Source organism: Thamnophis sirtalis, unplaced genomic scaffold (assembly GCF_051295495.1).
Source record: "Thamnophis sirtalis isolate CommonGarterSnake01/CBP01778 unplaced genomic scaffold, rThaSir2_p1.2 scaffold_2, whole genome shotgun sequence".
In the NCBI taxonomy this organism is placed as follows: Eukaryota; Metazoa; Chordata; class Lepidosauria; order Squamata; family Natricidae; genus Thamnophis; species Thamnophis sirtalis.
The window spans coordinates 56081884-56099319 of NW_028261382.1; the positions used below are offsets into that span (position 1 = coordinate 56081884).

Below are 17436 nucleotides of genomic sequence, written 5' to 3' on the forward strand. Positions count from 1 at the left end.
TCCTATTTATTCAATTTTCTATTCTATTCTATGTTCTATTCTATTCTCCCATGTTTCCCTGAAAATAAGACAGGGTCTTATTTCATTTTGATCCCCGAAATAAACGCTTGGCCTTATTTTCGGGGAGGTCTTACTATTTTTGAGGTCCAGGAGGCGGCGAGCGTGGTCACCTCATGGCTGCTGCTGTGTTGCAATATTTTCAGGGGAGGGCTTATTTTAGCACATGCGTACAAAAGTCCCGATTGGGCTTATTATCCGGGGAGGTCTTATTTTCAGGGAAACGGGGTATTTATTTAGCATACGGCATCTACAGAAGTCATGCAACTCACTGATAGGCCACATTAATAAAATTCATTGTACATAGGAGCACAATTATAATTTGAATAAAACACCAGCAGTGTGTGTGTGTGTGTGTGTGTGTGTTTAAGATATACAAATAATACAATATAGGCGATAAATACATTAAATTTAGATAAAACCAGAATCGAAAGCATCGTAACAGTTTGGCCATCAAAAGTCAAGAGACCCAGATGTTACCATATATTTTTTTCTTCCCCTCCCAAGGTGGTGATGACAATCATAGTCGCTTTTATACTGGAAGCGTTTGTTTTCCGCATGAATTATGCCCGCAAGAATCAGGATTCAGAAGGTGCGTGGGAGATATTTGCTCTCGGCTATATCGCAGGACTTCTTCCTACCCGTCTTCCTCCCTGGTAGGCTTAGATGAGAATCAAGGAACAAGAATCAAGGGAATAACTGGAACGATTTTCTTCTAGAAAAAAAGAAAGAAGCTGTTGTGAAAGAATTCCATGGAAATTCTGTCCCTAAAGTGCTTTTTTTCCCAAGAGGCAACTGGACTTTGTGGTTTTTCTCCAAAGTTGTTTCACTTCTCATCTCAGAAGCTTCTTTCAGCTCTGGATTGGATGGTGGGGAATAGAAGGATTTGTACTCCTTGCAGACAGCTGGTCATTTGCGTCTTTTTAGAGGGTCATTGTGGCCACTTGAAGATTTTATACTCCTTGCAGAAAGCTGGTCATTTGCATCCTTTTAGAGAGTCATTGAGGCCACTTGGAGGATTTATACTCCTTGCAGGCAGCTGGTCATTTGCCTCCTTTCAGAGGGTCGTTGAGGCCACTTGGAGGTTTTATACTCCTTGCAGACAGCTGGTCATTTGCGTCCTTTTAGAGGGTCATTGAGGCCACTTGGAGGTTTTATACTCCTTGCAGACAGCTGGTCATTTGCATCCTTTTAGGGGGTCATTGAGGCCACTTGGAGGTTTTATCTTTGTCCTCAGGATCACCTGAGTAGTGCAAATGGGTGTGGAGCCTTCTTAGAACTGTTGTGTTGTAGACCAGAGATAGACGATGTCGTATCCCTCCCCCTGTGTTGAGTGAGGATGGTTCAGTGTTGACACAGATGGCTTCTGTGACCCCTTTTTCAAACCAGCGGCCTTCTCTGTCCAAAATGTGGACTTTCCTGTCTTCAAAAGAGTGGCTCTTTTCTTTGAAACACAGATGGAAGTACTGAATCCAGTCCTGATGGGTTTCTTAATGCAAAAAACCAGCTTTCTGCAAGGAGTATAAATCCTTCCATTCCTCACCATCCAGTCCAGAGCTGAAGAAGCTCCTTGGATGAGAAGCGAAAGGTCTTCAAAGAAAAAACAAGGAAGTCCAGTTGGCTCTTGGGGTGGGGGTGGGGGGAGCACCTTTGGGACAACCATGACCTGGATGACTGAGAATCTCCATGTCATGGTTCCAAATAGCATCCAAAAGTAAATCAGAGTCCGAGGCAAAGTATTGCTCAAAGTTCCAATTGATTAAGAGAGCCATGCTGGCACATTTGGGAACACCCGAATCTGAAAGCTTCCCGGTTTTCCCCTCCTAGTTGAAAGTTCAAGATCTTGTCCCCCACACCCACAAGTCCATCCCATGGTCCGATCTCCCTCTGCCATGCTGGCAGTTCCACCCATCCAGTTCCGGTCAGGTGCAGAGGTGCAGAGACAAAGGATGACCTTGGCTTTCTAGAAAGAATGTTGTTATGGCTACATAGCATCTAACTCTCTCCTCCCATTTTCCCACCATAGAAAATGCCTAGTAGAATAATAGAAAGTGTGGCAGGCCAAGGACCCAAAATAAAAGATGGCTGCAGGCCTGACACTGGACATTTTTTGGGTAGCTCCTTCTCCTCCTGTTACCTAACGTCCTTGATTTGTTTCTGCAGCAGAAGACAGCGGGATTGTCTTTGAGCGGGAGGTCTCCAAGGAAGAAATTGGGGCCCTAGTCGAGACATACGGGAGGCAAGGTGACAACCTGGCAGCTAGCCAACTCCTCAAGGTCGTTTCCCAGATGGATAGGCACCGGGTGAGTGGATGAGACCGGGGACAGCTGCTCAGAACAGCAAGGAAAGTAGCCTCTAGCCTAGCCGAGATGAGCCGTCCTTCTCACCATTTATCTCCTCCTGCTTTAGCAAACCGCCATGCTGTTCCTGGGCCGCCGATCAAGGACCAAAAGTGATTTAAGTATGAAAATGTATGAAGAAGAGATACAGGTAGGTTGGCGCGAGCTGCAGAGGTGGTAACACCTGGAGCTCTCCGGACGTCCGTGCCGCAGAGGTTGACTTGGGCAGTAATTTTATGGCGGGTAACGGGGGAGCGGCCCTGTGCATGGGTACCAAGATGGACACATGGACTGCCTGGGATGGGATGGGATGAAATGGAAGAATGGAATGGAATCAATTAGAGTAGAGTGGAGTAGAATAGAAATGAAATAGAAATAAGGATAGAATTAGGATAGGATAGGATAGGATAGGATAGGAAAGGAAAGGAAAGGAAAGGAAAGGAAAGGAAAGGAAAGGAAAGGAAAGGAAAGGAAAGGAAAGGAAAGGAAAGGAAAGGAAAGGAAAGGAAAGGAAAGGAAATATGGAATGGAATAAAGTAGAGTAGAAATAATAATAGAATAGAATAGAATAGAATAGAATAGAATAGAATAGAATAGAATAGAATAGAAAATATGGAATGGAATGAATTAGAGTAGAGTAAAAATAAGAATAGAATAGAATAGAAAATATGGAATGGAATGAATTAGTAGAGTAAAAATAATAATAATAGAATAGAATAGAAAATATGGAATGGAATGAATTAGAATAGAGTAGAAATAATAATAATAACTAGACGTAGAGTAGAATAGAGTAAAAAATATGGAATGGAATGAATTAGAGTAGAAATAATTAGAATAGAATAGAATAGAAAATATGGAATGGAATGAATTAGTAGAGTAAAAATAATAATAATAGAATAGAATAGAAAATATGGAATGGAATGAATTAGAATAGAGTAGAAATAATAATAATAACTAGACATAGAGTAGAATAGAGTAGAAAATATGGAATGGAATGAATTAGAGTAGAAATAATTAGAATAGAATAGAATAGAAAATATGGAATGGAATGAATTAGAGTAGAGTAGAAATAATAATAACTAGACGTAGAGTAGAATAGAGTAGAAAATATGGAATGGAATGAAGTAGAGTAGAGTAGAGTAGAAATAATAATAATCATAATCATAATAATAGACTAAACATAGAATAGAGTAGAATAGAGTAGAAAATATGGAACGGAATGAATTATAGTATAGTAGAAATAATAATAATAGACTAAACATAGAATAGAGTAGAATAGAATAGAAAATATGGAATGGAATGAATTAGAGTATAGTAGAGTAGAAATAATAATAGACTAAACATAGAGTAGAATGGAATGGAATGGAATAGGAAATATGGAATGAAATGAAGTAGAGTAGAAATAATAATAATAGACTAGGCATAGAGTAGAATAGAATAGAATAAAGTAGAGTAGAATAGAATAGAATAAGGAGAGGAGAGGACAATTGAAAATTATGGATGGTCCTTCACTAGAACTTTTTAAGAAATTAGATATTCATTTGTCTGAAATGGTGAAAAGGTTTCCTGCTTGAGTGGGAGTTGGACTAGACCTCTAAGAGGTGGACCCCTTCCACCTCTTACCATCGGTATCCTGTATTTATCCGATTCCGGCTTGGCCTCCATAAACGTTTTGGGGGGTCTGCCTGATACCAGGGCTCCTGTTTTTTTCTCCCTTGGGTGGGCCCACCTTGGCGGCTTAGCGTAATGACACCCGTCTTCCGTTCTCAGGAGTGGTACGAAGAACATTCCAGAAGAGAGGAACGGGCGCTTCCTTGGCACGAAGACGAGGAGTTGCTCAACCAGAACTTCCCCCCTCCCGCCCTCCGGCAGCGTTCGCAAACCATCATTTAAACTCGGCTTAATCAAGAAAAGCCGGTTCTCCTATGCATTCAGCCGGGGCTTGGCAACACCACGCTGGTCTCCATCCGGTTTTTCCTTTAATGGTCCTCATCTCTTGAGATCTACCAGCCAGGAGGCTGAGAATCTTGTGAGGGAGAAGATGGATCATTTTTATTATTACTAGTTTAAAAAAATGTTTGGTCCTCTCCTTTCTTCTGGCATCGAGCGTGGGAGGTTATCCGGAAGGACCTTGGAATTACCGCAACAGGAGACTCATGCAAAATCCTTCCTCGGCCGAAGGACAGATTGGATCTGTGCATTTTGTCCTCGTGGCCGCTGGGGCAAAAGGCCGGTTGCTGCTATGGAAAAAAAAAGGCCCTGTTCGCTAGCATTGATGCCCAAGCAGGAGAAAAAACAAGGTGCACATCCTTGGCGTAATTATCATCTTCCATCGGCAAGAGATCGGACAAAAATTGGCCAGAAAGCAGGTGGAATCGCCATGCATCCACTACATCCATCTCTCTCTCCCTCTCCCTCTCTGTCTCTCTCTCTCCTTCCCCCTCCCTCCCTCCATGAGGCACTAGATGCAGTTGAATGAAGTAACACAACTTTATTTGACGCCACTCCTTCGTTTCCCCCATCCTTTGTCGTTCAGCATCGGTAAAGACTGCTAATACTCCAGTCATCCCTTGGCAGTGTTTACCCAGACGTAGCGAGGTGCCCAGGCACGTAACAGAACCCAGGACCAACTTGAGATTCCTAGCATCTTCTGCACAGAAATGCGGGTTTTGGGTTCAGGGAGATCCCGAACGTGTTTAAAGACTCTTATCCTGCTCACAACCTTCGTCCTGCGTTGGCGTAACGATTCTTCCTTGGATCCGAACATTTGCAGCGGCATCTGTCCGGAGCTGGGAAGAGCGACGGGACAGTAGATGTTGTATTAAACCCTGAACCAATCCTGCCTAAGAATCCGTTGTATTAACTCCAAAAACGCTCGCCAGCGGGCACTGCATTAAAAGCCTTGAAGCTCCTCTATGCCGATAGGCGCGTTATAGAAAAGCAATAATTCTTTTAACAGAAAAAGACAGAAGTGATCTCGGGAATCAGGGTGCCTTGTCTGGTTTTATTGTGGTTTCTTCGTTTGGCAACCCACAATAAGGCGAAGAAGTATTAAGGTTTGTCTCCCTCTGTTAATCTCGATTGCTAATTAGCAAACGGTAAATGGAATTTGCTTCCCCCCCCCTCCCCGCCAATTTATAAGCAGAAATGACAGCTCTCCCTTTCCTTGTTTCCCCCTGGTCCCTTCTATAATTTTAGGGTGGCAAACCTAGAATAATTAGGAATTTGTTTTCTCACGTCTGCTAACTCTCTGGCATAGTTCTTCGTTTAAAAACCACAGGCTGATTTCCACGGTAAATAAATAAAACGGAGAAGGGCTGGCTTTGAAGGAGCCGAATTATTTTCCAGTTGTTGGAGAGATTATTTTACTTTAAGGCCCTCCCAAGTAAGGGATGGGTTTGAGATAAGCAGCCACATCAATGAGGCTTTCTTTTCTTAACCAGCTCCATTCTATGACGGTATCTTTGAACGTACCTCCCTGAGCTACGTTAATGGCTGTGGAAGATTGCCGTTGTAGTACTTATCAGAGGACACACCAGTTGAGGAGTTAAGAGTTCCTTACCCCTGATCCCTGAATGTCTGTTTTCTTCCTAAAAAGAATGCAAATATTTTATAAGGGAGTAGATATCCGCAATATATAAGTCTACTGCTATTGCAATTCAGGTGACGTCCTTCTGTGGACTTCAATTTCCAGAATTCCCGGGCTGTGGAGTGACTGGCAGTTGAAACCCACCAATCAGGAGTTCCTCCAGGTTGAAAAAGGTTACTTTAAGGTCCTTTAGGGAGAGAAAAAGGGCATTATGTTATCAATGCAGGGGAGCCATTCCATCCTGCTGTGTCAATCAAGTTTGTTAATTCTTTTTTTTTTTAAAGAGATAGGTTGAAGCAAAAAACAGATGGAAGGTTTTCTAGTAAACATTCATTAGGGAATTTGCAATGTCTCGGTGGCTCAGCGGCTAAAGACTCTGAGCTTGTCGATCAGAAAGATCGGCAGTTCGGCGGTTCGAATCCCTAGTGGCGCTTAATGGAGCGAGCTCCCGTGACTTGTCCCAGCTTCGGCCAACCTAGCAGTTCGAAAGCACGTAAAAAATGCAAGTAGAAAAATAGGGACCCCCTTTGGTGGGAAGGGAACGGCGTTCCGTGTGCTTTCGTTGTTTAATCATGCCGGCCACATGACCACGGAGATGTCTTCGGACAGCGCTGGCTCTTTGGCTTTGAAACGGAGATGAGCACCGCCCCCTAGAGTCGGGAACGACTAGCAGCACATGTGTGCGAGGGGAACCTTTACCTTTAATGTTTTGGCTTCCAAGCGAAAATGGATTTTCAGAATGGGTAGGGAATCTCGAAATCACCTATTTTGCAGGCCTTGAGAAAAGTCTTTTTCACACATATAGGAATTTGTGCGAAAAAGGGTTATCTTTCTCAGGGTACGCAAAATAATTGCACCTTCTCCCTCCACGTTCCCTGGAAGTAAGGTTTTAAAACGGGGAATATGCTGACTGCGTGTGCCTAGAGATCCCCAAAGTACTTTACAAACTATCCCATCTGTCCTTTCTAACTAGAACACACATTTCCCTGGGATTGTGCGGTGATAATGCAGAACCAAGGAATGCCCAGCTTCTTGACGGAGTCTGCAGGAGTTTTTGTAGGGCGCACAGTGACTCCAAAACAGCTTTGGATTTGAAGCAATATTCTCGGTTGGTTGGGCTTTTTTTTAAACAGGAGCGCGGGGGATCCTCATCTGACTGACTGTTTTGCCGGCGTCACTAAATGGAAATGAATGCTGACCGCCGTTGCAATTTGGAGTTTCCTTGCTCGCCCGTCAAGAGCCCAAACGTTGAACGTGCCCGCAGTGTGTTTCACACTCTATTTGCACATTCAGGCTTGTTAATGAGAATCTGCTGGTAACATTGTTTGGCTAAGCAAATATCAAAATCTAGAGCAAAGTTTTTTTTTCTCCATTTTGAGAATGTATACGGATTCCCCATGCTGGCTGGGGAATTCTGGGAGTTGAGGTCCACACATTTTCAAATTGGTAAGCTTTGAGAAACACCGATCGACAGCAGGGCCTTCACAGTTAGGAACGTGCGAGATTGAACGCTGCCGAGCTTAATTTTAGCATTCAAACACTAATAACTGGAAGGAAACTACAGTCACGTCACAAATAAGACTAAAATTCCATGTTTTTCTACCCTGGGTAGAAAACGAAATATATATATAAATAATATATGTAGGTCTCTAGTTATTCGGGTTTTCTCCCGCGTAAAATTGGAGATGTCTTGGCGACGTTTCGACGAAGTCTCATTCGTCATCTTCAGGCTTCTTCAGGCTTGGTGCTTCCAGGAGCAATGTGAGATCTCGGCTGTTTCTTCCTTTTAACTGCCAGTGGGGGTTTGAACTGATTGGGTGGGAGCTTGGCTGTGTCCTGATTGGGTGGAGGTGTGTCCTGATTGGGAGGAGATTGGGCGGTGCTCCAAGCTCCCACCCAATCAGTTTCAGATTTCCTTCCTCAATGTGGTGTAAGAGATGCTGGAAACTCCACACCGAGTAAAATGGAATTTTGGAAGGGGGGGGGGGGTGTTGCATGTTTTTGTTATTTTTATTCTCGTTTAGGATATAAGCTAAAAACAACTCCAGAAAGTTCTTCTTTTTGGAGTCTCTTGGAAGGAAAACAAAGTTCAGAAGAACGCAGGGATATTCCTTCCTTAAATACTATATTTCTCTGCTCTAAACTCCAAAGACAATCAATCGTAGAGGGGTATGAAAGAGACAGTGGGTTTTGGATACGGGGAAATTTGTATGACCGATATAACGATGTCTGAAACAGTATTATAGAGATGTTTACAGAACATTTAATAAACCTCTTTAACTCTCTTGTTTTCCTGCATCTCTCTTTTTATACTTAGGATACACAACGCAGGTAGATTTTGACTTAAAATCATTCGTTTAACGACCATTCTGTGTTACGACGGCACTGAAAATAGTAATTTATGTCCATTTCCCACACTTACGACCATTGCAGCATCCCAGTGGTCACAGGATCAAAATACCGTTTCACCTTTATGACGGTTGCAGTGTCCCAGAGTCACGAAATCCCTTTTTGTGAACATCTGACAAGCAAAGGATTCACGTAATGACCGGGTTACTAACTTATAAACTTCAGTGATTCATTTAACACATCTTTGGCAAGAAAAGTCGCAAAACGAGGAAAAATCCCTTTAACAACTGTCTCGCTTAGCGATGGAAATTTTAAGCTCAATTGTGGTGGTGAAGTCAAGGATAACCGGTATATTCAACCAATCCATCCAGTTCATAACTCAAAATCCCTCCTTCCAGACTAACTACGTATTTTATGAGATTTCCAAAGAGGATCCTAAATAGATTTTGCAAAGTTAAAGGTTCCTCTCGCAGATATGTGCCAGTCATTCTCGACTCTAGGGGGCGGTGCTCATCTCCGTTTCAAAGCCGAAGAGCCAGCGCTGTCCGAAGACGTCTCCATGGTCATGTGGCCAGCATGACTCAACGCCGAAGGCGCATGGAACGCTGTTACCTTCCCACCAAAGGTGGCTCCTATTTTTTCTACTTGCATTTTTAACATGCTTTCGAACTGCTAGGTTGGCAGAAGCTGGGACAAGTAACAGAGAGCTCACTCCGTTACGCGGCGCTGGGGATTCGAACCGCCCAACAGCTGACCTTTCTGATCGACAAGCTCAGCATCTTAGCCACTGAGCCAGCGCATCCCTTTGTATACTGCTGGGCAACGTAAAGAAAGCATCAAGAAACCATTGGGGGTTGTTTCACACAAGTATCCAAGCCTTGTAATTGATCGATGCTCTTTATTACTTAAATTGACATCTTACATCAAAACAAGAAGGTAAATTACAGCGTTTGGGTTCTTTGAGGTAGATTATTAAACCTGGACAAGTTCAACGGAAGTTAAATGTATTTACAGAAATGAGCAAATATATATAGATCTTGGCCACCATCCCTTAACTTCTCCCTTGTTCTCCAAAGCACCTGAAGGCAGGACAAGAAGCAACGGGTGGAAACTAATCAAGGAGAGAAGCAAACTAGAACTAAGGAGAAATTTCATGACCATGAGGAGAAATAACCAGTGGAACGACTTGCCTCCAGAAGTTGTGGGTGCTCCAACCAAGGTTTTCAAGAGGAGATTGGAAAACCCCTTGGCTGAAAAAAGAAATCTAGGGAAGAAACCTGCTTCAATACTTCTTCTTGTGGCCCAAGTGTGAATTGTGAAGTCATCCATAAGCAGCCAGCCACCTCCCAACAGCTGCATAAACCATATTTCACTTGGTCAACACCCAACCTGTGTAATTGCTCACTTAGGCAGATTGAAAAATCTTCTGGCTGCGAGTGACAAAAGACAAGAGGAGCAGTAAAAGGCATACAGAAGAAAGGAAAGAAAGAAAGAAGGAAGGAAGAAAGAAAAAGAGGAAGGAAGAAAGGAAGGAAGAAAGAGGAAGGAAGGAGAAAGATGCAAGGAAAGAAGGGAAAGAAAAATGAAGGAAAGAAAGAGGGAGGAAAAGAAGAAAATAAAAGAGAAAGGGAAAGAATGGAAAGAGAAAGGAAAAGAAGGAAGAAAAAAAAAGCAAAGAAGAAAGAAAAAGTTGAACATATTAAGCCTTGGTGCACAAGCCAGGTGGATACATCTGGGGGAAAAAAACATTAATCTGTTCATAATTGTACGTATGTCAGAGTGCAAATTTGAGTCATCGTGATTGACTTAGCAGAAAAATAGACAAAATTTTAAAAAGATGGTTCAGCCAGGACTTTTCCTGCAAACAAGCCACTGGCTTGAAGTGCATACGGAGCAATATTTTTGATCATATTAAATATAGATCTATTTGCTCACCCAGTCCAAGAATAGAAAAGAGAAAGAAGAAATGGGACGAGCCAAAAAAGGCAATGCAATCCTAAATTGCATTAACAGGGATACAATCAAGACCAAGGGAGGTACTAATAGCACTCTATAAAGCCTTAGTAAGGCCACACCTAGAGTACTGCATCCAGTTTTGATCACCACGCTATAAAAAAAAATGTTGAGACTTTAGAAAGGGGGCAGAGAAGAGCAACCAGGATGATTAGGGGACTGGAGGCTAAAACATACGATGAACGGTTGCAGGAACCGGGCATGGCTAGTCTAGTGAAGAGAAGAACCAGGGGAGACAGGATAGCAGTCTTCCGATATTTGAGGGGCTGCCACAAAGAGGAGGGGAGTCAAGCTATTTTCCAAAGCCCCCAAAGGCCAGACAAGGAAGAATGGATGGAAACTGAACAAGGAGAGATTCAACCTAGAAATAAGGAGGAATTTTCTGACAGTGAGAACAATCAAGCCATGGAACAGAAGTTGCCTTCAGAAGTTGTAGGAGCTTCATCACTGGAGGCTTTCAAGAAGAGATTGGACTGCCATCTGTCAGAAAATGGTGTAGGGTCTCCTGCTTGAGTGGGGGGTTGGACTGGATGACCTATAAGGTCCCTTCCATCTCTGTTAATCTGTTAAAACTAGAAACTTATTCCAAGGACTTCAGAAAAATAGGAAGGGAAGAGGAACCAAGAACAAAAAAAATTGGTCGCCAAAGGAATGTTTTTGCAATGCATTTTGCGCCCAAACACACTTCTTCTTTTTTTTTTTTCTTATTCTGATTAACAGGTCTGGAAAATACTGATGGAAGAAAATATCTGTAGCTCAGGGTTGAACTGTGGGGTCCTTGGTGCTCTCTGAGCTTGGTGGTTCTCTGGAAGACATTACCCAACTAGTCCCAAAGGGGCTTTTTTTAAAAGGCAAATGGACATTTTTTTCCCCTTGAAACCATTTCGCTCTTCATCCAAAAAGCTTCTTCAGTTCTGACTTCAGTTCTAACTCTCAATCAGCTTCTTGGATCAGAAGCGAAATGTCTTCAAGGAAAAAAGAAAGTCCAGTTGGCTTTTGAAGAAGCATTTTTGGGACATCCAGAACCTGGATGACTTAAGAAACTCCGTAGACAATTACCCAACTACGTAACATATCAGCGCTAGAAGGATTTGCTCTTTTTTTATGTACTAGTGGCTGACAGGGCAAAATGAGAGCAAACTCCACTCTCTTCTAGCACTGATGATGTTACCTAGTTGGGTAATGAAACATCTACATTTCTCCTCCTCCTCCTTTCTTCTTCTCCTTCCTTTCTTCTTTGTTCTCCTTTCTTCTTCCTCCTCCTCCTCCTCTCCCTTCTAGCACTGATGATGTCCCCTAATTGGGTAATGAAACACCTACATTTTTCCTCCTCCTTCTCCTTTCTTCTTCCTTTCTTCTTTGTTCTCCTTTCTTCTTTCTTTCTCCTCCTCCTCCTCTTCCTCCTCCTCCTCCTCCTCTCCCTTCTAGCACTGATGATGTCCCCTAATTGGGTAATGAAACATCTACATTTTTCCTCCTCCTTCTCCTTTCTTCTTCCTTTCTTCTTTGTTCTTCTTTCTTTTTTCTTTCTCCTCCTCCTCCTCTTCCTCCTCCTCCTCCTCCTCCTCCTCCTCCTCTCCCTTCTAGCACTGATGATGTCCCCTAATTGGGTAATGAAACATCTACATTTTTCCTCCTCCTTCTCCTTTCTTCTTCCTTTCTTCTTTGTTCTCCTTTCTTCTTTCTTTCTCCTCCTCCTCCTCTTCCTCCTCCTCCTCCTCCTCCTCCTCCTCCTCCTCCTCCTCCTCCTCTCCCTTCTAGCACTGATGATGTCCCCTAATTGGGTAATGAAACATCTACATTTTTCCTCCTCCTTCTCCTTTCTTCTTCCTTTCTTCTTTGTTCTTCTTTCTTTTTTCTTTCTCCTCCTCCTCCTCCTCCTCCTCCTCCTCCTCCTCCTCCTCCTCCCCCTTCTAGCACTGATGATGTCCCCTAATTGGGTAATGAAACATCTACATTTTTCCTCCTCCTTTTGCTTTCTTCTTCCTTTCTTCTTTGTTCTCCTTTCTTCTTCTCTTCCTCCTCCTCCTCCTCCTCCTCCTCCTCCTCCTCCTCCTCCTCCTCTCCCTTCTAGCACTGATGATGTCCCCTAATTGGGTAATGAAACATCTACATTTTTCCTCCTCCTTTTGCTTTCTTCTTCCTTTCTTCTTTGTTCTCCTTTCTTCTTCTCTTCCTCCTCCTCCTCCTCCTCCTCCTCCTCCTCCTCCTCCTCCTCTCCCTTCTAGCACTGATGATGTCCCCTAATTGGGTAATGAAACATCTACATTTTTCCTCCTCCTTTTGCTTTCTTCTTCCTTTCTTCTTTGTTCTCCTTTCTTCTTCTCTTCCTCCTCCTCCTCCTCCTCCTCCTCCTCCTCCTCCTCCTCTCCCTTCTAGCACTGATGATGTCCCCTAATTGGGTAATGAAACATCTACATTTTTCCTCCTCCTTTTGCTTTCTTCTTCCTTTCTTCTTTGTTCTCCTTTCTTCTTCTCTTCCTCCTCCTCCTCCTCCTCCTCCTCCTCCTCTCCCTTCTAGCACTGATGATGTCCCCTAATTGGGTAATGAAACATCTGTAACAAAACCACCAAGCTCAGAGAGCACCAAGGACCTCTCGGTCCTCTTCCTCCTCTCCACCAACCCCTCTCCCTCCTAGCACTGATGACGTTACCTAGATGGGCAATGCAACATCTGCAAAAAAAAAATAACCCGCCAAGCTCAGAGAGCACCAAGGACCCTTAGAGATCTGGAAGGATTTCCAGCCCTGCCTTCAGAGACAATAAAAGCTGCCCCTTGTTTCAAGTCACAAGCTTGCAAACCATCTTCCTTTTTCAACCCTGGTGTCACACTTTCCCTGGTCAGTGACAAAACCTAGCAATTTCATCCATCCACAACTCCAATCTGGATGGTTTTTTAAAGCCTAATTTTAGTGTGTTGGATAAACCCAATCTGTTTATCTGATGTGCAAGTCAGTGGAGTCGTATAATACAGTGGTGGGATTCAGCCAGTTCTGGCAGGTACTGAGGATTTAATAGCTGCCAGCTGATGTAAGATTGTAAGCTGTAATTTGTAAGCTGATTCAAGGAGAACTCATTGCATAGCAGGTGTCTATATATAGCCACCTATTTGTGTGTGCGTTTGTGTGTATTGGGTCACAACCCCTGGTATGCCCAAATATGGGAGGGAGTATACTGCTTCCCTTTTCTGTCTTTCGGCTCACCCTAGGAGCCATCCAGGCAGAAAGCCATATTTTTTTTGTTGCCTTGTTACATTTGTGTTGCATTTTTTTGCTGATAGTCTCCCTTTATTTATTTATCAGCACAAATGCAACATATATAGTGGCAAGGGATTTTTATCTCCATGTGCATGCCTATATATTTGCATATATATCCAAAAGCTCTGTGTGCTGCGTGCTGTGTTTTGCTCCTGAAATTTATCTCATAATAATAGTCATGCTACCAAAACTCTTGACAAGTTTACCCTACGTCCAGAGAACCAGTTGTTAACTTTCTGAGCAGGTTGGCGAACTGGTGGTTGGAAGAAATCACTAGGGCAGCGAACCGGTTGTTCAATTATTTGAATCCCACCACTGCGGATAAAACGTGAAAGTGGGTGAAGGCAATAAGGTGGGGAAGAATTCTAGTGAACACCCCTGGATGGTCTGTTTCTCACAGGCCGTTGTCCTTGCGTGTCGCGGCTGTGCGACGCGCCAGTTCAGCAGCAAATCTACAAGTACGCCTGTCGTGTGGATGGAAGCGGTTCGATCGTAGAAAGGTAGCTACAGTCAGCATTTTTCCGATTCCAATCCTAAGCAAGGCCGTTTTTCTTCTGTGGTTCTCCTCCTCCCCCACCCTTCCCCGGATAAAACAGTCAAAAAAAAAAAAAGAACGGGGCAAAAAAGTCAAGATGGCAGGCGTAACTCGCGATGGAAGGCCTTCTCGCAAGCTTCAATTCAGGAACCGAAACAATACTTCTAACGAAACCCGTTTTCTTAAAAAGGATCCCTTTAAAAAAAAATACATTGCTGTCTAAACAAGGAGTTTTCCTTAGAAAAGGTAACACTGATTGGGGGTGGGGGGGTAGGACAAAGGATGTCTCGCTTGTCCTGTAATCCTGGATTTGGTTCTAAAAACCGCATCAGAAGGGTGTGGAACAGCTGGCTTGTCGGTCACAGCGCCACATCCATGGCGCCCAGCTTTCACCAATAAACCTTTCCGCCGTGGTACTGTGTCCTATTTTAGACCTCGCGGAGCAAGTCTTTCTCCCCAAAGGCAGCATCTTCAAGTAAACCACAGGGTGGAGGGCAGAGGTCCAACCTTGGGAGACGTTGGCGAGACCTTCCGAGGATGCGCTTCGTTCAGAAGGTGGACAACCGGATCACCCCGAACTCGGTTAGCAGCGCGATGGTTAGAAAGACCACGTAGTAGGCGATGAGGCAGTAGCCATAAACTGGTCCTAGGTGGAAGCACTGGGCGGGCACCGAAAGGAAAGAAATGACCAGGCTGAGGCCCAGGGCACCCGCTAGAATCCATACCAAGAGGCCGTCCGGCTCGAGCTGCAAAGAAAGAGAAAAAAGAGCAAGTAATTTAGTAGAGTAGAAAAGAAAAGAATAGAAGAATAGAATAGCACAGCATAGCAAAGCATGGAATAGAAATTGGAATAGAATAGGAATATAATTCTTTAACGGCCAAGCATGATTGCACACACAAGTAATTTGTCTCCGGTGCATAAGCTCTCAGCGTACATAAAAGCTATGCATGATAAATCATAGTCGTCATAAAAATACATTCCTCACAAATCACAAGATACAACACTTAGCGATAGTCATAGGATGCTAAATAAGCAATCAGCATACATCCTACTAGGGTAATGAAACTTCTGCAAGAAAAAACACCAAGCTCAGAGAGCACCAAGGACCCCATACTCCTCCTCCTCCTCCCTGCCAACCTCACTCACTCCCAGCACTGATGATGCTACCTAGTAGGGTAATGAAACATCTCCAAGAAAAAAACACCAAGCTCAGAGAGCACCAAGGACCCCACAGTCCTCCTCCTCCTCCTCCTTCTTCCTCCTCCTCCTCTTTCTCCTCCTCCTCCTCCTCTTCCTCCTCCTCCTCTTTCTCCTCTTCCTCCTCCCTGCCAACCTCACTCACTCCCAAAACTGATGATGCTACGTAGTAGGGTAATGAAACGTCTGCAAGAAAAAAACACCCAAGCTCAGAGAGCACCAAGGACCCCACAGTCCTCCTCCTTCTTCTTCCTCCTCCTCCTCTTCCTCCTCTTCTTCCTCCTCCTCTTTTTCCTCTTCCTCCTCCTCCTCCTCCTCTTCCTCCTCTTTTTCTTCCTCCTCCTCTTCTTCCTCCTCCTCTTTCTCCTCCTCCTCTTTCTTCCTCCTCCTCTTCCTCCTCCTCCTCCTCCTCCCTGCCAACCTCACTCACTCCCAAAACTGATGATGCTACATAGTAGGGTAATGAAACGTCTGCAAGAAAAAAACACCAAGCTCAGAGAGCACCAAGGACCCCACAGTCCTCCTCCTTCCTCTTCCTCCTCTTCGTCTTCCTCCTCCTCCTCCTCTTTTTCCTCCTCTTCTTCCTCCTCCTCCTCCTCTTCCTCCTCTTTTTCTTCTTCCTCCTCCTCCTCTTTCTCCTCCTCCTCCTCTTTCTCCTCCTCCTCCTCCCCCTCCTCCTCCTCCTCCTCCCTGCCAACCTCACTCTCTTCTAGCACTGATGATGTTACCTAGTAGGGTAATGAAACATCTGCAAGAAAAAAACCACCAAGCTCAGAAAGCACCAAGGACCCCTCATTTCAAGCTAACCCACATCCTCTTCCCTCGGTATATCTGAGTTTGCACCTCCTTCAGTAGAGCCAGCTGCCTTCCAGCTGCAGCAATTCCCCCTTCTCTGCAGGAAAAAAGATCCACTCATCTGCTTCCCCCCCCTTCAGAAGAGCCAGGAGGGAATAAAGGCAGCCAAGAAACGAAATACACAACACAACACAGATGTTCCGTACCCTCACTATCCATTTGCTGCTCGACATTTGCAAAAGGCATCCCAGCCCGACGCCGACAAGCATATCTGGGAGCGAGTTCAGGAAAACAGATTCGGCTAGTTTTACTGGCTGTGCAATAATCAGTTTTGGAAAGAGGCTGATTAGAAAAAGAGCTTCCGTGGAGGTTTGAAATCTATTATTATTTTATGACTGGGTTGGGAACTGAATGTATTATTATTATTATGACTGTTTTCAAACAGCTGCAATCTGGTTTTATTATATTAATTTATTCTATATTTTGTTGGTTTTATTGTTTTAAATGAGGTCTTTATATTCAGTAAGCCGCCTTGAGTTGCCCTGTGCAAATAGGCAGCCATATAAACATACAAATGTGTTTATATTGCTTCCAGCTGGGAATTAGATGCAAAGTTCTGGCTGGCTTTAGAAAGAGATGCGAAATGTTGGGTTTTTGGACAAGGGATGTTTCGCCTTCCAAAACAGCATTTGGGATGGAAAGGTTTGATATTCAAGCGGTCCCTGAGTTAGGACCGTAATTAGAATGGAATAGAATAACAGAGTTAGAAGGGACCTCGGAGGTCTTCTAGTCCAACCCCCTGCTAAAGCAAGATACCGTATTTCAATTTTTGACAAATTGCCAAAAATTGACAGGAGCCAAAGTGGCGCAGTGGTTAGAGTGCAGTACTGCAGGCCACTTCGGCTGACTGCTATCTGCAGTTCAGCGGTTCAAATCTCACCGGCTCAGGGTTGACTCAGCCTTCCATCCTTCCGAGGTGGGTGAAATGAGGACCCAGACTGTGGGGGCGATAGGCTGACTCTGTAAACCGCTTAGAGAGGGCTGAAAGCCCTATGAAGCGGTATATAAGTCTAACTGCTATTGCTATTGCTAACTGCTATTGCTATTGTTGTCCAGTGTCTTCTTAAAAACCTCCAGTGATGGAGCATTCAGAACTCTTGAAGGCAAGTTGTTCCACTGATTAATTGATCTAGGTTGCTTCTTCTTCTTGCTTAGTTTCCATCCATTGCTTCTTGTCCTGCCCTCAGGTGCTTTGGAGAATAGTTTGAGCCCCTCTTCTTTGTGGCAGCCCCTGGAAGGCTGCT

General features: G+C 44.0%; 1 protein-coding gene and 1 long non-coding RNA gene across 3 annotated transcripts in view; one reads left to right on the forward strand and one right to left on the reverse strand.

The window, feature by feature from the left end:
* The window catches only part of TPCN1 (two pore segment channel 1), a 44564-nt gene extending 39326 nt beyond the window's left edge, over positions 1–5238 (forward strand). The window contains exons 24-27 of one of the 2 annotated variants that reach the window (XM_087705659.1): positions 565–649; positions 2221–2360; positions 2467–2547; positions 4167–5238. In XM_087705659.1, the coding sequence (XP_087561785.1) occupies positions 565–649; positions 2221–2360; positions 2467–2547; positions 4167–4289 (429 nt within the window). In that variant the 3' untranslated portion in view covers positions 4290–5238. The remainder of the gene's footprint in view (positions 1–564; positions 650–2220; positions 2361–2466; positions 2548–4166) is intronic. The other variant, XM_087705660.1, reaches the window with a different exon arrangement.
* Positions 5239–14316: 9078 nt separating this feature from the next.
* Positions 14317–16517, reverse strand: LOC148048846 (uncharacterized). Its single transcript, XR_015695528.1, has 2 exons — positions 16339–16517; positions 14317–14885 (listed from the first exon to the last, which is right to left on the reverse strand). It is a non-coding gene; the product is annotated as an uncharacterized LOC148048846 (long non-coding RNA).
* Between the last annotated feature and the right edge of the window lie 919 nt (positions 16518–17436).